This window comes from Phoxinus phoxinus (genome assembly GCF_949152265.1).
Source record: "Phoxinus phoxinus genome assembly, chromosome: 13".
NCBI lineage: Eukaryota > Metazoa > Chordata > Actinopteri > Cypriniformes > Leuciscidae > Phoxinus > Phoxinus phoxinus.
In genome coordinates, this window is record NC_136888.1 from 25,101,793 (window position 1) to 25,129,562 (window position 27,770).

Here is a 27,770-nt window from a genome sequence, read left to right on the forward strand (position 1 = left end):
GTAGTCAGTGGTACCAGTGTTACATTATGGCCACCGCGACACCACCTCCACTGTCGTTTTGCTTTTTTATAGAAATAAGATCCATTTAGTTCAGTTGGACAACAGATGCCACAATTTTAATCTGAAAGCATCTCTTCTGCATCGCAGCACAGTGCAGCAGGAGTTCGATTTTTATCACGTGAAGACAATTAGAAGAGAACACTTACAGGAGAACGGCGAAGGATTTGGTGCGCAACAGATCCTGAGCATCACTGACAAATGTCCTATCTTGCCAATACATCCAATAATGTCCTATACACAGAGTACGCGTGATTGCAAATCCGAAAGTGATTTCAATACCCCGCATATAGATAGCGGCTCACTGATGCCCACAAATTATAGGCCGCTACACAGAGCATGCTTGATCGCAAATTCAAAAGTGAAAAACAATCGTGCATTCAAAATACTCAGACATGGTAATAGGTGTTTTGTTTCCGACGTGCTGTAAATGGGGGGAAAGAGGGATTTAGAGACTGAATCTTTGAACAAAACATTTTCAGATTCTTTGAGAAATGAGGTGATGTGCAGTGTATATTATGAGAAAATTAAAGTGGCTTTTGACCTTGGATGCATGTAAATCTATTGTATGAGACCCCTAAAACTAAATTAGTCATCTTTAAAATGGCATTGTAAGGGCATTTTAATTAATCAGATGATCCAGCTCACAAAATTAGCATAAATGATTTGTTTAATTCAAAAGATATTAGTGGAAAAAGAGTGGCATAGTCTTCAGGTATTTTATTAGGGCTTAAATGTGTTAACATCAGCATAAGATTGTGTAGTCAGAGATAGTCTATTGGATTTTACAGTCAGTTCCGTCACTATAGGAAAGGCTCAATCATATTTCACTTTAGACAGTTTGGTGCAATTGAAGTCAAATGCAATACCTGTACCTTTTATTTTCTATCCTCCTAAGAAAGAGAGACAGAACTGATCTTATACAGATAGACACTGGCAAAAGATTGATTGTGCTCTTAAAGCACACAAAATGAGATGGAAACTGAAGTGCAATTCCTGACCTACTGCCCTGACTAGGCACAGATATTCCTTCAGTCTTTTAAAAACCACTGCAAACAATTGAAACGTAAATTGAATCCACACTGCTAGGAGAAAGTCCAAGAAGTAGCCTACATAACAGAAAGTTATATACCATAATACTTATATATATATATAATACGTATATATAAGTAACGACCAGTGGACAAAAGCTGCACTTTAATTACTTAACAAATATGAATACACATAAGGTTTATCAGAAAACTAAATGTAAACAGTTTAGAAATTGGAAAAACTGAAATTTAACTAAAATAGATTGTCATTGCTCCAAAACTAACAAAAATTATATATATATATATATATATATATATATATATTATGTTTAGTTTCAGTTTTGCTACAATACAAAAAAAAGAACGTTAAACAATTAAGGGTTAGCCAGATACAAAAGAATGAAAAAGCTGTATTAAATAATTAATATATAAATGATTAACTTTTAAATACATTTCTAAACATATTTTATTTAATGTAAGATAACAAAACTGTGAAAAAATGTTTTTTAACTAAACAAAAATAATATATAGAACCTAAAAGTAGAATTACAAAGTGAGAATTTACATTTAAAAAATGTAACTGTCACAATCTGACATTCAAAAAATGAATGCCATAAAGCTGCTTTGAATCTGTGAATAATATAGCATTAAAAATTACACATAAAAGGCAGGGTAGAAAGTGTTTGTGGATTATCAAAGCAAAGCGGACTCCCTTTAATGTCTCCCTCAAAGCGCTTTGGGTGATTAATAATGCATATATCTGGTCTCTCTCCGAGTCTGAACCTACTAGCTGACTCACTCAAACCCTGTATCTGCCCATAAATGAGACACAGCAGAGAGCAAAGATCTGTAAGGATTATCATTACGCTAAAAAAAGTGAATGTGATAATGTTTCTTCACATTGGAGGCTTGTCTAATCATAAAACAAAGGCAAATCTAGACTATCCCATATCATGCTTATGACTCGAGCTCCAATACAATGCATGTTACATTAAAAATATTTCATGGTGCGGTCACATTAACCATTGCTCTGCAAATTTTCACAGGCAAAATACATCCAATCTGTAATTTCACATTAGGGTGAATGATTTCCCCTCACTGATTTTGCAACAGGTTCAAGTTGACCAACAGAAAGCTGATTGGTTTGTCTGAATTCTGTGTCAGTGGTGCTTCATACACCGCTACACTATTGACAATGGACCTTTTTTGCTCGACCACACCTTAACGCACACTCCAGGGGAAAAAAATATATTTTTAGCATTCAAAATGAGGCTATTTGCAAGTCACCACCTTTTTTAGGCCACTTCATACATCGCTACAAGGATATGTGCTCTATTGCAAAGCCTAGTGAGCTTATATACGCTGCCCATATTTGTATGCATATACCATATTTTAACCAAATTCTAATCCCAGAATGCATTGCGACAAGCTCATTGAGAAATAAGTACAAGATAGCAAACAAGGCATGTTAATGTGGATTATCAACATATTTCATTCAATACTGAAAAGTATTGATTGTATAGATAAAAAAATGAGCACACTGTATTAATCAAATTAAGTAAAGCATGTATTTTTATGCTTATTAAGAATATTGTGCAGTTATCTTAGCAACATGTAAACAGCAAACGTAAAGCTGCTTATGTAGGCAATAACCCCATTTGGCAAAATACTTTAACTTATTCTAAATGCGTTGTATTTCAAGATGGAATATATATTTCATTTAAACCTTAAATGCCAAAATATATTACAAAACATGTCATGGGGCAAAAATAAAATAAAAAATCCAATCTTAAAATACCCTTTGAATAAATGCAAAATGTATTTTTTTTAAAAAGTGGACAAAACAATTATAAAATATTTATGTACAAATACTGTATATTGTGGCTATTTGTGCCTTTAGAAATATATATATATATAAAAAATTATAATATATATATATATATATTATTTTGTTTTTTTGCCTTATGGGTCACCTCACTAGGTTTTGTAACAGCCTTTGTTTTAAACAAAATGCATCTGGTCTCAGTGAGTATCAAAGTGAATCCTCTCAGAGCTTTTCACAAACAATTCTCATCAACGATTTGGCCTTTGAGGTTTGCCTCTTACATAAAGAGTTCACGCTGAGAGACACAGGGAGAGTCTACGAGAGAAAGTGAGTAAAAGGTTTGTGTGTGCTTTAAGAGGATTACAACTGCCTGCTTTCCCCAACCGCTTTGTTTTTGCAACCTTAGGTCATAGATCCACGGTCAGTTCATTGAGGACCCATCTGGAACTCTGGTAATAGTAAGTCAGTGCGTTGTCTCGAGGTGTCAGTGATTCAGAGATGATGACTGGACTGTTATATAACCCAGCACAGTCACAAACGAAGCGAGAGAATAGTGTGCTGCCAAGCTATTTCCCAGATTACAGGTACATAATGAGGAAAAAGAGATGGCCTTTAGTAAATAAATAGGACTTAGGAGATAAAAATAGACACATGAGATCATCCCAGAGACCTCACTCGTGACCTCCGGCATGGAAAGAATAGGAGAAAGCTGGGAAGAGGTGATGGGCAGAGCCAAATTGTCCCCATGAGAGAGCCATAGTTTCAATCCATCTGACATCAGCAAAATCTTCCTTCGGGTCAAGCTGTAATCAACCTATTAAAGCTGACACCTTCTCCATTCTGTTTTCAAATCCCTCGTTAGGTTTTTATTGTGCTGTTATATGGTTATGATATCCTGAGTTGTTTTAGTTAGATGATATGCAGTTGCTAGAGACCGTAGCATGTTGCAAAGCAGTTGATGGAGGGGGAGGGGATATCAGACTGGGACACAACTTAAGTGTTATTTAGCATGTTGATAGGGCATTCTGGGTGGTCCTTGCATTCAAAAACAGTAAGATGCAGCACAGCAAAACAGGCTCCAGGTGCATCGAGATTTTATAAAAGTCAAAGTCCTTTTAAAGGAACACGCTGACTTTTTGGGACTTTAGCTTATTCACCGTATCCCCCAGAGTTAGATAAGTCCATACATACCCTTTTCATCTCTGTGCGTGCCGTAACTCTGTCTGACGCACCCACCGCTAGCCTAGCTTAGCACAAAGACTGGAGGTAAACGGCTCCAGCTAGCATACTGCTCCTAATAAGTGACAAAATAACACCAACATTTTCCTATTTACATGTTGTGATTTGTATAATCACAGCATGTACAAATAACAAGGTCACATGAGACACAGCCATCTTCTAACCGTATACATACTGGGAACTATATTCTCAGAAGGTGAAGCACTGCTACTTGGGCGGTGTGTGAAGAATGTTAGAATGTTACTATGAGCGAACGCTCTGCTCCTCACCCTGGGGCTTCTCAGGTGCTGCGAGCAAATCACTCCGCAGAAGTAGCAGTGCTTCGCCTTCAGAGAACATAGTTTACAGTGTTTATACAGTTAGAAGATGGCTGTGTCTCATGTGACCTCGTTATTTGTACACGCTGTGACTATACAAATCACAACATGTAAATAGGAAAATGTTGGCGTTATTTTGTCACTTATTGGGAGCAGTATGCTAGCTAGAGCCGTTTACCTCCAGTCTTTGTGCTAACTTTGTGCTTTGTGCTAAAAATGTGTCACTCATGACGTAAGATGCTCAAAAAAACTGAGAATCGTCACAGTGGTCAAAGACTTTAGTGCATATTAAGTCAAAATAACATTTTCTAAATGCATGTTATTGGTCTCGTTCTTCCACTTAAACAACAGTCTTCTCTTCTCTTGGGTGACGTGTGCCAGACTTGTCCAATTATTTAGTCTGCTTAAACTCCGCCCCTTTCTTACAACCGACTGCAAGCTCGCAACATCTGCATCCATCCAATCAACAACCGATAGACAGAACCAAGTCCCGCCCTACATCTGTTTCACTTGGATGTACATGACAACACGGAAGAAAAGGTATGTTGCTACTTCCATCACATTGTGATTTTTAAACAGAAGAACAATTTGAAAAACAGGGCAGAAAGACTCAAAAACATGTCCAGTGTGAATGGCCCCTTAGCAAGCACCACTCATGAGAGTATGTTGGGAATTATAGAAAGAGGACAAAGAGTAGATGGCTTGCCAAATGGCTTGATGGGAAATTAGAGTACGTCTTTCTCTATCTTTCTCCCTCTCTTTCACGCACTGCTTACTAAAAAAGCCTACAGAAGCTGTTAGCATGCTGCCAGAACCTTGCCAGCATGTGTAAGGCAGGCGGCAGAAGCTATGTGTTTACGTGTGTGTTCATTAATCACACCAGCCTCCTCCATCCCCATAGAGAGACTCCAGACAGGACCAAGTCAGTGACAAGTGATGCGGAGATACCCGCAGTGTTGTTCCCAGTTAATCTCCTCTAGGCACCCAGGGAAGCAGAGAAAACAAATTTGTGTGAACCGCAGAGGCAGGGTGTTTTCCACCCCCTGATACCACTGGCTTGAAACCAAAGAGGGGGGTATTCTAGAGACGACGACGCTCGAGCCCCAAGCCACCCTGTTGGGATGCAGGAAGTGGTTGGGCTAAGAGAGGATTAAAGGGATACTGAGCCGATCCTGATCAGTGGTTATCCCTGTGCCCCGGGAGAAAGTGCACTGGCTTAACGCGCTCTGATGTTTGGGTGCATGAGACTACTGGAAACAGAGCTTGTGTGTTGTTTTGGGATCAAACCAGCTAAATGTTGGTGTCCTACAAATGAGTTGCTATAGCCAGAGATGAGATGTGGCTTAGCAGTTTAATGTGAACATGGCCAAATATTAGCAGATAAATAATTTTGGCCTGATGCATTTTCCCAAAAGCACTGTGCCACCAATATGCTCTACGATCTACTTTTTATCTAACAAGTCACGATGCTTTTGGGAAACGCAGATATATCTGGCCGATATATCGGTCTTTCACTCATAAGAATAATTTTACAAACTACTTCTTTCTATTAATGTTTCACAAATGAAGCTCATTGATTATTGTCACAGTCTAACACTGCTGCTCAAAGGTTTGAGTTCGTATTTATGCTCACCAAGACATTTGATCAGAAATGCAGTAAAAATTAAATGGAAATTTGGAATGAAACATATATTTTATTTGTAGGGTGAATTATTACTTTAAGGACATAAATTATCATTAAAAAAAATTAAGTTTTTTATCATTATATTTATATAATTTTACATGTTTTTTAAACAACTGAAAAGGAGTGGTTTTGATGCACAAAGTTGTTTTTATTGTCTCTTACGAAAACAATATTTTATTTAAACCCATGAAAATGCAGATCCTTTTTTAAATAGTGAAAAATCACTTTTTAAAACTGTGATTTATGATATACGACAAAAGAGCCACAGTGTCTTCCCTGATTGCTGCAATTTTCATTTTTATTATATATGTTTTGTGCAAATTGCCCAGGAAGTGACGATTTTGTTCTCTTGAACACATGGCATGGAAACGATGCTTTAATCGCAAATGTTTTATGCGATATTGCAATTTAACACATAAGTTTGCAACGCAACTTTGGATAGAAACATAGCAAGTAGAATGTTATTAAACTTATAGACAACATAAAGAAAGCTCCAAATGACTCAGTGCTGTAATAGTGAAGCTACACATCATGTCATGCTCCCCACCCACATGCTCCTTGAACATTTCGACATACTAATCAATGAAGAAAGCCCACTCGCTCAGTAACAGCTGACCTTACTGTCAACCACAGTATAAGGAAACGCACACACAACCCCCCGAACAACAAAACACTAATCTGACTCCATGTTTAATCAGCCAAGGCCTCTGTTTATGGGACCTATCCTGTGGCAGACCCTCTAAGTCCAGCTCAGTCACCATAGAGATGAAAACACAAAACCGACCTGGAAAAGGCACGCTGGAGTAGACCAGTAACCGCTGGTTGTGCTGACTCATGCTCTCCTGAGAAATGGCACAAACGGCAGGGAGCTCTGGTGGCAAACGAGGCAGGGAAGTAGGGAAGGATAATTTTGAAGGAGTCGCAGAGAGTCTGACTGAGAAAAGTAGGGCAGCATTAACTCATGGCTGGCTCCGCTTTCCCGCTTCTGACACAATGCTCTTTTCAGTGTGCTTGAAAGCCAGGGCTTTCTTCTCCTGCAGAACCCAGAGCATTGTGCACACATAACAAACAGCCCAGAACAGTGGGTGGGGGGGGGTGGTTTAAATAAACTAAAGTGTTGTTCTTATGGTGGGTTGCGGATGCCGTGCGGTAATGACACTGGATGTTACATGCGGAAAATCGTATGTCAAGCCCCTGCTCAGCACAACTGAGCTGATGGAAAACAGAAGTGTTGTTATTGTTAACTGAAATTAAAACTACCGGTACTACAAATCTGTTTTCCTTTTGAAATAAACCTGAAATAAAACATACATTTTTACTTAACTTAAAACTATTTAAACAAAAAATTGAATAATGTTGCCTGGGTATGGCAACTAACTGAAGAAGTTGTAAAAAATAGAATATTAAAAAAATTGCAAAAGCAAATAACATAATTACTAAAACATAAACTAAATTGAAAACTGAAAATATAAAAATAAAAGCTAATAACACTAAAATAACACCGAAGTGTGTGTATTTTCAAACTTCTTCTTTCTTGTACAATCTGTTCTGAATAAAAGTACATTGGGAAAGGCTTGCATGGCTCTCACTTTCCCAGTGGTGCAAATTACAGTTCTAAAATTTCTATTGGACAATGGACATTCAAACAACAAATACTGAAAAATGCAAGTACTCTATATAAAAGCCTTTTGGCTGGACTTGTTCTGGTCGACACAACACACACATTGTATATGAAAGTAATGCACCACATTTTGCCATTGCAAAGCATTAGCATATTTTGAAGCAAAATTTGAATAATCCTATCTGCTTGACACCCCCACAAAGGACTCTTTGTTTTGGAAGCCCTTGAGAGGGAATGAATGAGTGGAATAATCCAAAAAAACTCCTTAATGTACAAAAATAGCACTATACTACGCCTTCAGCGGGACATGTGTGCTTCAGATATGACACCTTCAACACTGCAGTTCTCATGACTAAAAGGCCCAATACAAAAAAAAAAAATTGTACTGACCCCAACATTTCAAACAGAAGAGTATTTAGAAAATGAAAAACATGTGCGAGAGAGAGAGAGAGAGAGAGAGAGAGAGAGAGAGAGAGAGAGAGAGAGAGAGAGAGAGAGAGAGAGAGAGAGAGAGAGAGAGAGAGAGAGAGAGAGTAGCACTAATAGCTTTGGTCGTCTCAGAAGGCCACGCAGATGGTTTCAGAATTGTTATCAGTAGCGTAATGGGAGAGTTTGCCAAATAAAGAACAAATGCAAGTCATCTGGGGTCTGCTACATAACAGACAAACAACGGCCATGTCAATATGTCCTATTTAGGGGAAGACGACTTGTATTATCCCTCAGTGTGCAATTTTTTATGAGACCACTGATCAATAAATAACAGCTCAAGAGCCATAATTCAAAAGGAAATTGATGGCCTAGCTTTGAACAAATCGACAGCCTTGAAAGAGTTATTACCGTGTATCAATATTTACCTCCAAATTCAAGTGACAGCCTTGTAAAGTCAATGAGAAAAAAGATGAATAAATGACTTCTTCCAACTGTGGCTCTTATGAATTGGATTAGGATTTCCAGCTTTTACATCCTTGCTGGCAAGTTTGTGGAGAGCTCAAGTTTAGAGGCAAGTGGAAGCTTTTGTTCATGACATTCATTCTTACTCACTTTTGGTTTTCTTGTCTAGTTCGGTCGGTAACGTGAGCAGGTCTTTAATCCTAATCCTGTTGCACATGCATCCATCAGTGGCTCAAAGGACAGCCAATAAGAAGAGAGAGACGAGTGCCAAGAACACTTCTTTGGCAGCAGCAGCTGAATGAGACAACAGTCAAAAAGACTGAGACGTCTGGTAGAGGTTTAGATGCCAGAACAACAGATATTCCGTTACTCCCTTTGCCAGAACTCACCGCCAATGTTTAATCTGAGTGAGGACATGAGGTTATGTTCCCTCCAGAATCCTTCAGGAAATAACCAAGATGATGGTCACGTTTTGGCTGAATGAAAACAATACTTTAAAGGTCGATCTTAAAAGAATAGTTAACTCAAAGGTGAAAATTATGTCATCATTTATTCACATTCATCCCAAACCTTTATCTTTATCAATACAATGAAAGTCAAAAGGGGGCCAAAACCGCATTGGACCCCATTGACTTTCATTGTATGGACATGACTGAGACATTTTTTTAAATGTTTTATATTATATAATCTTTTACATTTTTATGTTCCATGGAAGAAATTACTTGAAGGTGAATAAATGATGGATATTTTTTATTTTTGACTGAACAAACCCTTTAAATTACTGTTTTTATTCAATGTGGCCATCATCTTGGTTATTTCCCAAAAGATTCTGAAGGCAAAATAACTAAAATAGTCCTTAAAAAATATATACATTTTTGGGTGACCTATCCCTTTAAGTGTATATTTTCTTTAAAAAAACAGTAAGCAGATGAGTCTGAGGCTATAAACACTTTAAATGAAGGTTAAATCTAATGCCTATAGAATCTGCCTTGTAAATTTGTTTGCTGACCCAGTATCCCTACATTAGTATGGTTGGCTGATCAGAAACTCGTGAAGCGTTTAAGAACAAATGACTTCATACCAGATCCAGAGCTTCGGCTGAGCACTGTACTGCTGAATGACCTCACCGCAGCGCTCTCCAGCACACCCTCATTCAATTACCCACAGTCCTACGCTGGCCTGACAAGCCAGAATACAGGCCAGCCATCACAGCAACTCTCACTCTCATTCAGCCAAACAGACAGAAAAGCAGAGCGATTGTCTTTTTTCATTTAACAACTTGTAAAACACAATGTTTAGAAGTGTAACTGATGAATGAGGCATATAGATTAAAGCGCTGTTAGAGGCTGAATGAATGACTCTTATAGACGACATGTTTTTTTACACAATGCTCTGTGATGTCACTACAACCGCACAATCTTATCATAACTCCAGTGTAAACTCAAGTTGGTAACCTCAGATGATCTCAATATCCACCCAAGTGCACACATGGTAGATTTGCAGCTATGCCACATGATCCCAGAAAAAACATCACTCTAATATTGGATTTTCAAACCGAAAGCTTTAAAGAAATGCACCGATATTAAAATTCTGGATGATACTGATAAGCTGATTATTATTTTCATGTTATGGCAGATAACTGACTAATGGCCCATTTTAAAATTCAAAACTATTTTGTCTAAAATAAAATAAAAACTAAATAGGCCTAAAACTAAAATCAATCATTTCAAATACTACAAAAGGATATCCATTTTTAGGTTTTGCTAAATATACATTATTACTATAAAATTATTATAATATTAATTAATAATAATAATAATACATTTAAATTAAACGTATATTCTTCATAATAAAATATTACTTTAAAAATGAATTTTAAGAGAGTGTTAGGTGATGGTAAAGGTAATCGTAATGTAAACAAAGAAAATTTAGATATTTTAAATATTTAATTTCATATATGTGTGCTGTATCCATTGATAAATTATAAAATCTCTCTGATAACTGACATGGTACGAATACTGTCCATGCCTAGAACGAACAGAATTATAAGAGAGAACATTCATCTTCTGTCAAAGGAGATTGGACTTAGAGTAGAGTGACATAAACCCTGCTCAACCAAGGGTTAAACTACAGCTCAGTAAAACGTTTAATGTAGAAACTCATGCAACATCATCACATTGTACATAAGAGCAGGGAGAGCTTCAGACTGCTTTCTCAAGCACTGTTATGTCATATGAGGTCTCTTTTGGTGTATGACAGAACAGTGACACATACTTTAATTCATCCTGGAACAAGGAAATCCCTAACTACCCAAAAGCCTCAAAGCACCAGCCAGAAAACATACACAATCACATGACTATCACAATCAGGTTGGCAGAACAACAAAAACACCCTCGAAAACGACAACACCTCAACAAATCAAAACAACATCCTCATTCTTTCTTTTGTCGCAAAGGTCTTCATTTTCATTTTTATGGTAGAACGGTCTGATGTAATAAGAGGCAAGAGATTTTTCACTGCATTGTTTAGTTCAAAACAAAACTGAAAATAACATCACACACCTTCAACCCTCAGGAGTGACTAGAGGTTCAGGATACCTAAAACACTTTAAAAATCTTGAAACCATGGCATTTTGAAAGATTTCCTTCAAGAAACATTTGCTTTGGGATCATATCAGCTAGAAGCCTGTAAGAAAACTGTAAACTGGTATCAATCCTTTTCGAAATGAATGATCCATCACAGTCAAGAGGATCTTGATAATCTTTGTGCCAAAGTTGAGGGACTAAAGAAGGTCAGAAAGGTTAAGTGCAGCACTTGATGCACCACCGTCCAACTCCAGGCAACATGTTTACCTGAGCTTGAAGAGACATAGATCATAAGATGGACAAGTTCTCAGATTAAAGACAAAAAAACAAAACATGATGGCTTTACCATTGCAGAACTGCAGCAGTGAGGAGGTGTCATAGAGACTGCTGTAGCTGGAGAAGCCGTCCTCCATTCTCTTCCTCTCGTCTTCCCTTTCTCCGATAACTCCCTGTTACTTTCGCTGGCTGGCCACTGCAGCTCTCTGTCCATTCAACATCCAGTCTTCTTCTGGGGTCAGCCTGCCAGTGTCAGTCACCATGACAACCCATTCACCCAATGCTCGAGTCACGCTAACTCAGATGCTCTCCTTGAATGGGACTCCAAAAAAACAGAAAGTGAAAATATTTATGAAGTTGCAAAATGCGGATCTTCTTGTGCACTTTTTCTCTCCTGATCCTTTCTGTGGCGTGTTCCTGTTAGAGATCTCCAGAAGAAAAATAAGCCAGTACAGGGCTTTAGCTCTCAGAGGAGTGCGTGCGAGTGTTGAGAGTGTGTGGGTGTTTGTGTAATGTCGAGGACTCTCCGTTGAGCTTGTCTGTGAGTCCCGGTCTGACAGTGGGGAACGGACCAATCAGAGCACAGGGGGCGGAGCCTCCCTCAAAACATAAATCCTCCCCCTCCAGCTGACTGAGACTCCACTCTGATGCAGTAGGAAACAGTGCTGGAGAAACTAAACCAGAAAAGATTACTTTTTTACTGCATTAGAGATGTTTCTAAAATGTAGACACAAGTCGGGGTGAGTCGATATTTAGAGTTGGTAAAGGGCTACTAATGATTAAATGTATTTGTGTGTGTTTGGATACACAGACTCAGAAATTCATTTGTACTTAAATCGTACACCGGAGTAAAGAGGATTATGACTGTGTTGTTTGTGGGGGAGGCTAAATTTAACGTTTCACGTTTCACGGAAGCAGAAAAGATGCTGTACTGTGAAAGTATAGTATATATCTTAGTATATAGCAATTTAAAAAAACATAAAGCATAAATTTATACTACCATTCAAATCCATAAATCTACACTACCGTTCAAAATGTCGGGGCCGGTAAGATTTTTTCAATGTTTTTGAAAGAATCATCTTATGCTCAGCAAGGCTGCATTAATTTGATCAAAAAGACACTAAAACAGTAATATTGCTAAATATTATTACAATTTCAAATAACTTATCTAAATTAATATATTTTAACAAAATATACAAACATTATATTTTTGGATATATTTTAATAAAATTTAATTTATCCCTATGATGGCAAAGCTGGATTTTCAGCATCATTACTCCAGTCTTCAGTGTCACATGATCCTTCAGAAATCATTCTAATATGCCGATTTGCTGCTCAAGAATAATTTCTTATTATTATGTTGAAAACAGGTGTGATGTTTAATATTTTTATGGAAACCGTGATGCATTGTTTCCAGTATTATTTGATGAATAGAAAGAACAGAACTTGAAAATCAATTTATTCCATCCTTGCTGAATGAAAATGTTAATTTATTTCAGACAAAATCGTACTGACCTCAAACTTATGTTCTGAACATATACACATGCTGTAAATACTATGTGTATTTGATAAAAGTGTACATTAGCATATGATGACCTCAAAGCTGATAGACATTTACTGTTAAAGCTGCAGTCCGTCGTTTTTCCTCTTTGTCGCCATCTCTGTTAGAAATCTGCAATTGCAGTTATTCGCGGAATTATTAACTGTGCGTGGGTGGTAAATCGGCATGAAACAGCGCGGATGAACACAATGTATTGAGGAGAACCTGTCGCTGCCGCGTCGCTGTGGATACTGTACTGTCATCAGCAATCTCAGAGTATACTTTTTGAAAGTGTCAACATTAGAATTTTCATCAGAAAATGTCATCTGAACAAGTAAGTAACATTCACTTTTGTTCTGACCAAATTCGGGGGGTGGGGGGAAGCATTGCAGTAGCTATATCATGCTGATTAAATCTAACGATTGCTTATATCACGTCAAAACGTGAAAAATATATTTTTTCTGTAGCCACTCTAAAGTCCGAAGTCTTTGGGTTTTACAACTGGTGAATCTCCAGTTGTCACTGGTGATTGTCGCTTTAAACTTTCGGGATCCGCCATACCAAGTGCTGAGCTAAATCTCCACCTCCATCCACCACACACGCTAGCCGGGCGGGGACTCCTTCTCTATGTGTACAGAAGTGACGTAATGACGCAAAGACATGCTCGAAATTCCCGCGGGAATCCACCAGTACCACTGGAATTAAAATCACTATTACAAGCTTACCGTTTTGAATCGAGGTAAGGCAAGCAGATCGTTTTGAACACTGGCTGGTTACGTTTTTTTTCAAAAATGTATTTTTTTATATTTTTAAACCCAAAAAAGTGCCGGACTGCAGCTTTAAACTGTTATTTTTATTTTGAACTACACAAGCTACTAACAAATATATTGAAGCTACTGTATTTAAAAGTTATGATGCATTATTTTATGTTTGCAAACAGAATAATATTTACTGGCTCAAAAACAACAACCCGATAAAAAGTACAGTCTTTAACGGGTACATGAACACTAAAAACAACCAGAAAAGTTCAAAATAACCACAATTTATACAACAGAGTGACAAAATAGTGATTAATGGCATTGGCAACATTTAACTAAATAGTTCACGACAACAAAATACAGAATCGTAAACTCTTTTTTTCTAGCCAGTTCATTAAAATTAATGCCCTAAATAATCTGATATACACTAAAATGAATCAGATTTCCGAATGCGTCATATGAAATAGTGAGTTTAGTAGATATTTAGGAAAGCATGTTTGATTTCACAGTTCCCTCAGCTGTAAATGCAACACGACAAAAGTAGTGACGTACTGTACAGACTTGTCACGCTACACCACAAGTAATCTGAAAAAGTAGCTACACTGCTATGCTGTTTTGAAAAGCTGCTGTCACATTACTTCACAATTGCAGTAAGTTACCCCAACACAGCAGACACTAAAGAAATAAACTACAGAGTGCTTTCCACGAGGAGCCAGGTTTTAGGGGACTTTTCCACGTATGAGACACAATGCATGACCTCACACTTTCCACCCTTTATTCCACAATCCAAACAAGCTTGAAGTGTAATAAGCATTGACTATTCAAAGCTTATCTGCCTTCAGACAGACAAAGCTGTCTGGAAGACCATCAAAGAGAAACCAAGGTTGGCAGAAAAAGAATAAGAATGTATCTCAGTTTTGACTGTGGGTCGTCACAGGGGAAAACCTTTTTAAATTATTCAGGAGGCAAGCGCATATGGAGGAATATGCATAAAGATGACGACGTGGCCTGTATTTACACATCTTCAAACAGACAAAACACAGTCAAATTAAAAAGAAGAAGAAAAAAAGCACAGAAAAGCTAGAAGAGCCTCTTTAGAGATTATTCTCCTGACCCCATCCCCCACCGCGAAATAATGGAAAGTGGACGAGAGCTGTGTTAAATTAGATTTCTGGGGTTTCTGTGCCCAATTTGGCCATGGCTTTACATCAGAATCCGAAAAAAAAATGAAATGATCCAAGGTGGATGATGAGACATTTTCATGTCCCATCTTTCTCCCTCTTGTCCTGAGGCCAGCAGTGCTTCTTGAATCTGGCATCAGAGAGCCTATAGTGTTTATTCTCAGGCCACATAACAGTGCTGACACAGACACTTCTGTCTGTTCGCTAAAGATCAAATCAGGGATTAGCCCCAGAAGCGACAGTGCAGTTCTTTCCTGCATTTTTCACATGATGTGGTCTCTTCCTCTGAAATCATTAATAACGGGACCTTTGATCGTGTCAGCTAATAGTTTTCATTTTAAATTTGCAATTTTGAATGCCATAGCACCAGCAATACATAGTTTTTGTTTTATAATGTAATTATAGAGGTAATGTTGAGCATGGTTACATTTATAGGTAAAAATGTATTATTGAGCCAGAGCATAAAAATATAAAGTGCACAAAAAAATATTAGTCTATGCCTAAGTCTATGGAAATAATTGTATTTTTTTATTTATTGAAGCAGTTTATTATTTTATTAACCTAAAGCGGTTTTATTCAAGGACAAAAATAAAAACGTATTTATTCTTAACCCTAATCTTAGACGCAGTAACCAATTACTGGAGGGAACCTTTTTTACGTCAATTTTACTTCTCTACGCTTCATGCACGGATGAATCTGATGATTTGACTGTTTTTGACTGAGTTTCCTGTGATCACCATATCAGAGCAGCAGTGACAGCTGAGTATATAAATCATTATTCTAGGAAATGATGTAATAATGACATACTTGTACTTGACATTAAAAGTAACAGTGAAAACATTAGGAATACAGAAAAAAAATTAACTATTTTCAGTTTCACTCAATTCTATGATTTCCTTTTCCAAATTGATTTTTCAGAACGGCACAAGTGGTTTTTGATGATTTTTTGGCATCGGCTGCCTGCGTGTTAATCGAGGCTCAGGGCGAACAGAAGCAAATATAGTACAGTGGTGGTGCTGTGAGATTAGACCCCCTGGAGAGAGACACCAGCTGGGGGAAGGGAGAAGCACTTCATCATCTCTGTGTAAGTCTGGGGATCCCTCGGGTGGCAGCTGGACAGAGCTACACCCTCCCATTGTTCTCCAATTATACTGGCTACACTTTACTCACACAAACAACATATGCACACTTGTACACAAACACAAAATGATATACCAAAATACAGCATAAAGGATCTTGTTGGGGATCAGTTATCGTTTGTGAACTATAGTGAGTCTAGAATGCAACAAACAAAAAGTTTTATATCAGAATATATATATTTTTTTTTATTGTATTTATTTTTATTGTGTTTACTTATTTATTTATTTATTTATTTATTTTTATTGCCAGGTAACAGATTAGCATATGATGGTCTTTTCTTTTACATTTAGCCTAGTTCAAGCTATTGAATAATAATATTATGCCTAGTACTATACATGAAAAATGGCTCTAATGTTTGTAATCAGCTGACTTTTTTCTCCACCAGTAGTACAACTGCATTAATGGTATGTCATGAGCAATGTCAGGAGGTTGTGCTGATAATCTCAGGGTAATAGACCATGCCAGTGCCTGAGGTTTAGAATAAAATAGCAGCTGCAGCTTTCTCTGCTCCAATGCCTATTAGTGAATTAACATTCGTGTGAAGCACATACTCAACCAGCTCATTAAAATATTTTACATGTGCAAGCTTCTTATTATATAACAACTTATAATCATACATAGGCCATAGTGAATGAATGACTCTTTGTGAAGGGAAGATATAGTAATCCCCCAGTGACACTGAAATCTCTATACAGGTCAATTGAAAAAACAAACCCTGGTCTAATGAAGTTGAAGCTTTCTGAATCACTCTTTGAAATTAAACTCTGAGCTGTCCTACTTTAGCATACTGGATAATCTCATGTTAGATTAGCCATTTTTATTATGACTCTGTCACCAACGGCATCTGCCCCACAGCATTCACACAACCATCAGTCTGAACACTTCCTTACTTTTAATATTTCATAACTAACAGTTTTACACTATAATGCGTTACAGACCATTAGTTGTCTTGACTTGCAATAAAATGGCCTGCAGCCAAAAAGTGGGTAAAAATGTCTAGCAGTATTTAGATTAAAAGACTGATACAGTATTACTGGTATGTCAGTATATGTTGTACTGAATTTTCTCAAAAGGTCAGTAAGATTTTTTTTTTATATATAAAGAAATTAACGCTTTTATTCAGCAAGGATGCATTAAATTGATCAAAGTGACAGAGACCTTTATATTGTTACAAAAATAATCCATTTTTAAATAAATGCTGAGAAAAATTAACGAATCCTGAGAATAATTATCAACGGTTATATTATTATAATATAAAGGAACACAACTGTTTTCAACATTGATTAATGAAAAAGGTTTCTTGAGCACCAATATATGTATGTCTGTCTGAAGGATCATGTGACACTGAAGACTGAAGTAATGGCCACTGACTTATTTTAAAATATATTCAAAAGGAAAAGAGTTACTTTAAACTGTAATAATATTTCACAATATTAGTGTTTTTACTGTATTTTTAATCAATTAAATGCAGGCTTGGTGAGCATAAGAGACTTCTTAAAAAAAATAAAATAATGGAAACTAAACTTTTTGAATGGCAACAACGAAGCACTGCTATGGATCTGCTATTGTTGTATATCCTATAAAATACATAATTCTGTAATTACTCTCTCTAATTCATGATTCTTTATGTGACTCTCTGTCTCACATTCTGCCCCTGAACAGGGATCATCTGCTTTGAGGACTGAAATAGCACTCATGATCCTCCAGGCAGTGAAAAGATGTTAGTTCGGATCCAGAATCAACTGAGGATTCAGACATCAGAATTGCAGACAGACAATGTGTGTTCAACTTCCACTGATCTAAAGCTAATCAATTCACATCATTACAATGTTGGTCAAGCCACAGTGACATCGTTTAAATGACATCATACATAACTGGAGTTCATTTGTCCAATGAAAGAGTATCAGACCAGTGGAAAGAAACAGATCAGCAGAATTAGCAGAAAGACTTTGTTGGGCCAAACAAAGTTAGCTTCCAGGTGTCTTTTTTTTCTTTTTTCTTTTTTTTTTACAGCTTTTTAAAATTTTTGAACATTATACACATGAAATATTGCCGTATAATCATTGTCACAGATCCATATACTCATAACAAACAAACACAAGACCAGTCCACACAGATTCAACATCATGTTCTGCATTTCCCAAATCTTTTTCTCTTCACTACCGGCCCGTTTGGACTCGTGAAACAGCTGGTGTGGGTGGGGACCTGGGCAACCAGCCATGTGGACTCCCCTGAGACATTATTCCCAACAAACCCCGGACCACCACCTGGTCAAGGCCCTGCTTCCATCACCCCTGTAGTCTGGATGGTACCAGGGAGGATGGACCAACAGGCAGGCAAATAGGCAGAGGGATCAGGGACATCAGGGACAACGTGTGTGCGCCGCGCCACCCCCTACTGTTCCCATTCAGATGATGATGTCATTAAAGCTTACATCAGCGCTCATAAATTCACTCATGCATCCAGCCAGCCAGCAGTTAAAATGCACTAAATTAAATGAAATCCCTCAAATATGATCAGTTTTTATGCTGAATCATATGGCCAAACAGAATCAAATATTCCAGACAGCCATGTAGTATATATCTGAAAATGAACTATAAACATATTGTTATATTTGATCTATGTTGGTTGTACGACATATGTGATTCAAATGTCCTTTCCTTCGTGATGATTATATAAGGGTATGTTCTCCTGCTTGTACAGCTCTGTATTCTGTGAAGCAGCGAAAACATTAATCATATCTGACTTGGCTGCTAGAAATAAGGTAACCCCCCCATCCCCCATCCCACAGTTATTATATTAAGAAGAACATATATGATGCTTTATATGCAACAAACACAGAGCTCTTTCTAAATGCACATATTCTTTATCATACAACATATCATTCATAATCTCGGATCCAAAAGAGTTTTGAATTGTAATATACGGTTCAGGTCATTATTAATAATGGCTGCACTGTAAATGGGAAAACTGTGAGTTGTTATCTTTAGGATCTATTTTTACCTGCTTTGACCTTCATTGGTGTTAAGCCAAAATAGTGAAGTCAATATTTACATATATATATATATATATATATATATATATATATATATATATATATATATATATATATATTCAATGTTTTTAGCGTTAGTAAGTGTTAGATGATTGCAAATGTTAGTTATTTTGGAAAGAGGTTATATTCTGTAAATGATATAGCCTAGCCCTCATAGACTTACACCTTAATTGTATAATGTTACAGTATACCTAAATCCAATAACATGACTAGTTCACTAGTTAAACCAATTAGTGGCCAGTTCAAAATACAGGGCTCATAAATCACATTGCACTAATGGGATATAGAGCAAAAGTAGGCGTGCTTTTCTCCACAGTGTGAACATACCACTTGCTTTTACTAGAACCTCGCGTTACCAGTCACAGATTGTCAGGATTATTCTGGTCGATCAATATACTATCTTGAATAGCGCTGCCTACCAACACTAAGAGGCTGAAATTGCATTATGGGAGGAAATGCTCCTCCCCAGACCAGATGAGTGAAGTCATTATACAAAATATCTCTTGCAATGGAAAATACAGTGCTTTTCAACATGACAATACACAATTACCTTCTAATGCAGCAACAAACATGGGTCATGCCATGATGACAGATGTTTGCCATGTAAATTGTAACTGCACAAACTCCACTATAAGGGGTAGCCTATTCTCCATGTATGAAATTATTTTGGTTATTTCTCATCCCATATGACAAAAGAAGTGCTCATTCTCTAGCCTACCAAAATATAAACAAATGAAGGCTTCTGGCAGTTTGTCACACCTCAACAACTGTCAGCTCTATAGGGTAAATGTCCTCTTAAGGCCCAAGCCTTAATACTCACCCCAAGAGATCAGATGAGCAGAGCTATCTATGGCCGTCTGACTATGTCATGTATTAGTACGGCACACAGTTAAACTAAACACAACTAAGTGCCATTCTGCCACAATATAGGCTAATTCTCTCTTGTTGTTATGAATTGCCTGACCTTTTAGCAGGTGGGCGTACTGTGTGCACTGTCGTTATTTTAAATGGCTGTATAGTGACATCTTGTGGTTCAATTACAGCAAGCACGTGCAGGAAATTTCCCCTCATAGTTCAACTATTATGCGAGAAAAGCTTGAAGTATTCTCTGTTGCTAGTAAACAAATCGGTTTTACTTCAACTATGAGCCCTTATGTCCCTGTAGACTACAAATAAACTTTAAAACACACAATGTCGCGACACTAACTTGTTTGTGCACTAACAATGCCAACAATTAATGTAGAGAGGAATTCTTTCATTTTCGAAACGCCATTAGTATTTCCACTTATTATATGCGTTTAATATAGGATTCCGTGGATTAAATGACACTGTAATTATTATTATTATTATTATTATTATTTCATGGGGAGAATGACCAACCTCGCTAACGCTATCATCATAGCTAGCATTTTATTTATTCGAATTAAAATACAGCATTAGAAATATTGCCACGCTTTTTGCGTATAGGCTAATTGAAGAACATTTTTTCTTGACTGGAAATGGCATGTAGTAAAATGAAAGTGAAATTTACCTTGACTGTTCTTTGTATTTCTACATACTGTGTCATATTTAATCTCAAGCATGCTCTTCAGTGACGTTTCTCCATACAAAAAAAAAAAAAAAACTTTATTGAGGCAAAAGGTTTGGCTGTGGACCAGTCGTGTCACATGTAAATGTTTTTCACTTGTTTAGATATAATTTTAAACTAACAATTTATATTTGGATATGTTATAATTGTTTTGTGCAATTAAGTCGCCTATTGAAAGTTTTTGTCTGGAAAAGCATGAAACAATAAATACAATTTAAAAACATTTTTTAAAGAAGCGAAAATAAATAAAAAAGTCTTATTTAAAAAGATAATTTTACAAATAAATGAAACTGTATCTATTTAATTACATCCAACTCAGGGACAAACAGAACACTCTCGACAATATTTAAATAATGTATTGGGCTCCATTTCTTTTAATTATGACTGAGAAATAACAATCCCACTGTACATTAAATCGGATTATTTCAGATTATTTATTTAGTGCAAGGCCTGCAGTTTATTTGGGACATTTAAAGATTCGGTCAGCGGAAAACAAATGGCCTTCTGTTACACAGAGGCTCAGGCTCAATAGTTATACAAAGTAGGTTCATTAAATTCTGAGCTTCATTAAACAAAGACATTCTTCACAATTATGAAAGGGATTCCAAAGTGCAGCCAAACTAATTACTTCTGCTAACAGCTGAAGGTTATCTGTTTATGTGCTGTCTCATGACTGCACAACTTCTCTCAAGAGACTCAATAACAAAACAGAGTCACAGGATATACTTTATAGAGAAGTTATTATTATTATTAGCTCATTTTAATTTCCTGAACAAGATAAACATCATATATAAAACAATTGTATTCTATGGCTCTGCTGCACAAACAGCTTCACTGAGACCATTAATGATCACAGATATACTGATCACTTATATACAGAAATTCATTCAGAAAGTTCATACTCCAGCACTAGCAGCGCACTTACAGAGTGGATGGTAAACACTTATCTAAACATATGTTTTCAAACTCTGATGTATGTGAATACCAATGCATGCCAAATTCCTAACACATATTGCTGGCCTTGGCACATAACGGGATTGAGTTATTACGTGCTGATAATGATAATAACACCCATATAGATGCACTGACTTCATTCCCATAACAAACCTTCAAATATTAAACATTCTGTTATGGCATAATCCTCATACCTGGAGGCATTCGTGGCAAAACAGAAGGGTGCAAACCATTTCATTACAAATCATACAAACATTTGCAGTTTAACATTACTATATGCTTGAGTTTATTATATAGGCTAACAGAAGTGAATACAGGCGGTTTACCTCAGACTGTGTTACATTAGTTTACTGCTAGTATAATGCTTGAGCAGGTCAAATGCCTGGTAAACGGTATGTTCCTCGCACCAGGAGTCTATTTATATCTGATTGTTTTTACTGTGCAGACAACCAGCCAACGTTCAGACTTTCCTAGACTCTGCTCTATGTGAGGGAAATGATCCTTTCAAGCGTGGATTATGTTTGTGTTATAAATGTACTGTCATGAATACACCCATGCGGGAAGCACATAAAAACACGGCACTGTTATAAATAACAGCTGCAATGGTGCTCAGCTGTGATGTACAGATAAATTATTTGTGGAGACTACAACGCATACTTTGCAACAGATACACTCATAGAACTGAAGTACATTTGTAAACTGATAGTCTCTCTCTTAAGATGCCCTATGATGGAGACGGTCAGTCTGAGAGCAGCCATATATGGCTAAAACCTTTGCTCTCTCATCAAGCAGAATATGAGAACATATTTGCAGGATGAGTTGTCGGCGTGAGGCCAAGCCAAAAACAGGATAAATCCAGAATTCCCTGACACTGAATATACTCACCCACTGGAAGTCCCTCACAGTCTGACATTATGGAGTAAAGTGGAAAACTCTCTCTGAATGGATGGTGTCCAACTCAAAACTCTGACGATGAAACAAACAGCTCTTTGAGATTGCGCACACCATCAGACCTCTGCTTCTGTCCTGCTGCTGAGAACCATGGGATGCAAAGAATGCATATCAAGCACTCGTGGCCCTGGACACTATTGGACGATAAATGTTTACGCCCTCCCTCTTCCCTCTGGACGCAATCCATTTAATCTAACCGGGCCTGCTAGTGCTACACCGACAGGCTCCATTCCAGGATACAAATGTTGTCACTCTAGCTATTTTCAAGCCAGCTGAACCCATCCAACTCTAAATTTACCAGTGGCTTCAAATGGGTAACAGCAATTTGAAGTTTCATTTCTCGTTCAAAAAAAGAATCATAGACAAAAGGGAATTGTTTATGTAATGACTATATTGTATCAATGTCACATGTGTATCATTACAGGTTTTCTGAATGGCTAAAACGCTAAACCCCATACTCTGAACCAAATTCTCAATAGCTTAAACCAATTTTTCGAATAAATCACTCTTTCTGTAAAACCTTATACAAGTTCTGGCAGTTAGACACCATTTAATCTCATGCGCTCTTTTTGCAAAACTGTAAACACATTCTCACCCACTAAAACACATTTCGCACTGTGATGCACTTGTGTTGCAAAATGGTAAACACAAGTGGCAAAAGTTAAACACTACTAAAACACAGTTGTCATTGTTTACACACAACGACTCAAGATTGTTCACGTGTTTCTAATGACGTGAGCAAACCAACTGTACAAAATAAGCCAGTTCACAGGTGGCATAGCACTGAATGTTGATACCAACAATATACTGTGGAAACCATCTAAAAAGTAGAGGAGGGAGAGTATGTGTAGAGGTGGTGGACAAGGAGGATGAGGACGAGGATGTTGTCAAGGCTGGATCCGGCACACTAGAGGGGTTTTCCCTTTGCCTGTCAAGAGACGACATTCCCTGTGATGTGGTCCAAGTCCTCAGGCTGGACCCAACATGAAGACGTCATGCTGAGGCAGAATGAATCTCTCATGACCTTGATTTTGCAGTTGAATTCTCACTCACTAAAGCACATTTCGCACTGTGACACGTGTGTCGCAAAACGTTAAACACAGGCAGGCAAAAGTTAAACACACACAACTACAACACAGTTGTCCTTGTTTACACACAACAATTCAAAATTGTTCACTCTTATTTTTTTACGATGTGATCAAACCAACTGTATGAAATATGAGCCAGTTCAGAGTGCACAGGTGACACAGGTGCGCTGATGGAAACAATCTGAGAGAGGAGGAAGAGTATGTGTAAGAGGAGGATGAGAAAGAGCAAGATGTGGACAGTGTTGTCAAAGTGCTGGATGTGTCAGACTAGAAGGTTTTTCCCTTCGTCTGGCAAGAGACAACATTGCCTGTGATGTGGACAAAGTCCTCAGGCCAGAGCAAGCAGGAAGACATGATGTTGAAGCAGAATGAATCTCTCATTGACCTTGATGTTGCAGTTGCACAACTTACAGTATACCGTAACATGCTTTTAATTTAGAGTTTTATTTGAGCTTTTTGGATTTTGCAGTTGGACTGCAGTATTTTTAATCAATAGGCTACTATACTTGCAGTGCATACAATATACAATATATTCACCTTACTCATTAGCAATTATTATACTTTATGTAATTGCAAAAATTGTTTACGGTATACAATACTTTTTCAGTAATGTTCAGGATGCTGTGTTCTCCATTTTTTTCTGTAGTGTCTAATGAATGATCTGTAGTGTTTATTTAATTGACTCATATGTGTATGATCTGAAAGCATTGTTTGATTTTGAGCACATGTGAAATGGTTTTGAGCCGATTGTTTGATTTTGCCAGAAGAGTCAGAAGTTCTCTGAATGTAGGTTTTGAGAGAGTGGGTGAGGGTTTCGAGAAATGAGAAAGAAAGAAAGAAAGAAAGAAAGAAAGAAAGAAAGAAAGAAAGAAAGAAAGAAAGAAAGAAAGAAAGAAAGAAAGAAAGAAAGAAAGAAAGAAAGAAAGAAAGAAAGAAAGAAAGAAAGAAAGAAAGAGCTTGTTAGTGACACATTTTGATTGCACATCTACATTGTGAACACAGTTCGTAAGGACACCGCCAGATGGCACTGTTGGAGAAAAGTTAGTTTTGAGAGCTCAATTTATTTGGATGTTTTAGATTTGTGCTTGAAATGGAAAACACATCACAAGAATCAACTGTTTTCAGTTAAAGGAACTAATAGGATATTCTCTACGTTTTAAGTGACGTAATCAGTGTTCCCTATAGCGCTTTTGTCTTTGTAGCCTAGGCTATGCCTCAACCCTATCAACACCCTTCATTATTACAAAGCTGTTAATCTCAAGCATGCTGTAATCATTATTGGAATCTTTTAATAGTTCTTTAGATATTTTTAGATTTTCTGATCAGCATCAATTGTATTTTGCATTTTAGAGAGTTCATGATAGGTTACAGTAAACTAGGCCAGTGTTTGACTTTCAAAAATGTGTTTACTTTAGGGGAGTCTATCTGAAAACACTAAAGGTCAATCTTAGGTCCCCATCAACACATTGGTTTCATCCGGGATTTTTAGAGATGTCAGATTATGAGGTATTGCTGTATTGTTTAGGCTGTTGATATTGCCAGGGACTTACATAAGAAAGTCATTCACATGACTGAGGCTCTGAATCATGGCTCTTTGGCTCAGTCCCCATTCTCTGCTGGACTTCTGTAGACCCTTTGAAACCTCCACATGGTTGAATCCTTATTTGCTCACTCTCTCCAAACGTAACTTTACCCAACCTCAACCCCCACTGCAACAGCAACCCCTCCAGCCTCTGAGTTTGGATCAGTCCATCTTGTTTTCTCAGAGTAATCACTGAAAATTACTTTTACTGCCCTAATGTACTCCTGAAACACACAAAATTGGTGCCCATTATTACAAATTGATCGTAAAAAGTCTGAGACTCACGCTAAGTAATGTTTAAAGAGGCCCTTGTACACATATCAGAATTGACAACACCAAAGATTACGTGTCTTTACATATTAAGTGTAATTAAAAAGAAGGTGGATATTTCACCTCAGGCGAGTCTTAAGTCGTACGGGGAACCAATGCCAAAACCTCCCTGACAGGAATGACAGAAAGACAGTTTCGTGACTCATTCCATTTGGCTGTGATTTGCATTTAATTAATATTCCTCAAAGAAATGTACTGGCTCTATTGTAACAATGCTGACTAATGAACTCCTAATGGTGTCAAATTTAACAGTCTTCTGACTGATTCCTTAACTGTTTTATTGATATTGGGGCAATCTGCTAATTACAGTAGAGACTATTGAATAAACAACCCAGGATTTCTGGGGCCTCATTTATAAAGCTTGCGTACACACAAAACGGGGCTGAAAACATGCGGACGCCAGTTCCTGCGCAAAAGGTGGGATTTATAAAGAAAAACTTGACGTGAAGCGAGATATGCGTGATATGCGCACCTCCACGCAAACTCTGACCCATGCGTACGCACATTTTGAAGACAAAGCAGTTTGGCGACACTGGTGGTAAGTTGAGGAATTGACTGCGGATAAAGGGAATTAACCCTTTGCAAAATGGCAAAATTAAGTTTGACATATTTCAATATTTACAATATTTACAAGTTGCTCATAGGTCCCGGTTACAACAAAAAATACAAACTAGAAACTACAAACTTGTTGAGACAAACTTTAAGTTGACTTGAGAAAGCCAGACCAGAGAGTTTGAAGAAGTTTAAAGTAGTTTGATGTTTAAAGTAGGTTAAAGTTTGATAGATAGATAGATAGATTTAGAATGGTAGTTTACTTGAATCTAGGGCTTCAGGGAGTTTATATTTGAGTTTTTGGCTTGTACACTAATGGCCCACCGTAGTCTTGGCTCAATTTGAGCACTCTGCAATGTAAGTCTATGGGATTTTTATGATTTTTAATATTAATTTTTAAGAAAACTGAAAGTCAAATCAGTTTGAAAAGATATAGCACACCAAGTCAGAACAGTCTGAAGGTCTGACCCGAGTTTGGAGTTTGTAGAATTAAAGCTCTAGGAGGAGTTAGAGTTGTACATTTTTAGTAAGAAGAATAATAATAAAAAGTTTAAATAAATTTCAGTAAGTTGGCTTTTCCAAGCCAACTTAATAAGTTTACATAGGATTTGAGTAAGTTGGCTTTCTCAAGCCAACTTAATAACATTAAATCACCATTATGGGTCCTAAAGATACATACATCCATGTTTAGTTTAAAGACATAAAAGGAACTATATGCTGAAAGTACGTAAATTTAATTTCTTTCACTTCCATTCTTAAATGGATGTAGGCCTATCACTCATTATGTTTTAAAAAAGACAAATTTCCTTGCTCCTTTAATATATGCATGGCTAATGAGGTAATTTGCATTGTCTATATATGGTTGAATGTGGGCGGAGAAAGGGCGGTAAATGATTTTTTTTTGCTTGCGCAAATTATCAGTTAGGCTGTGATTTATAAAGTGAAAATTGCGTGCAGGTGTGCGTACGCACGGTTTTATAAATCTGATATTTTTTTGGCGTACGCCATTTTTGGCTTTTGTGCGTACGTACACTTTTAGTAAGGTTCCTACGCACAGTTTTATAAATGAGGCCCCTGGACTCTGTTACAGTCAAAGGAAATAAACAACAGTTCTCATATTTGATTTTGACAAATAGATGTAAATCAGTGGCAGTGTGATAATGTAGAGTTGAAAAATCTGGAGTAACTTGATATAAAGGTAAATATGAATTCAAATGAATTCAAAAATGATCCTTTACTGAATATTCTGAATGATTCAGTTAAATTAAGTTAATTTTGTAATATTTTGTGTGTGTGTGTGTGTGTGTGTGTGTGTGTGTGTGTGTGTGTGTGTGTGTGTGTGTGTGTGTGTGTGTGTGTGTGTGTGTGTGTGTGTACTTTATTACATATATATTGGTTTGAGTAAAATTGTATGAATGTTTATTAAAATGCTTAAAATTTATTTGGGCTACTACTGAACTTTTTGATTTAGTTAAAACTTCATTCATCTTTAAAAAAAATGGTGTAATAGCTGCTATTTAACTTT

At 37.0% G+C, this 27,770-nt stretch overlaps 1 protein-coding gene across 12 annotated transcripts in view; it reads right to left on the bottom strand.

Annotated features, from left to right (window-relative positions):
* The window catches only part of eml1 (EMAP like 1), a 48,562-nt gene extending 25,759 nt beyond the window's left edge, over nucleotides 1-22,803 (bottom strand). For 8 of the 12 annotated variants that reach the window (XM_079633652.1, XM_079633664.1, XM_079633663.1 and 5 more), the window contains exon 1: nucleotides 11,597-12,063. In XM_079633652.1, coding sequence (XP_079489778.1) covers nucleotides 11,597-11,663 — 67 coding nt within the window. In that variant the 5' untranslated portion in view covers nucleotides 11,664-12,063. Of the gene's footprint in view, nucleotides 1-11,596; nucleotides 12,064-20,731; nucleotides 20,801-22,627 lie in introns of those variants that run through there. The other 4 variants (XM_079633653.1, XM_079633661.1, XM_079633654.1 and 1 more) reach the window with 3 other exon arrangements.
* Nucleotides 22,804-27,770: the final 4,967 nt, after the last annotated feature.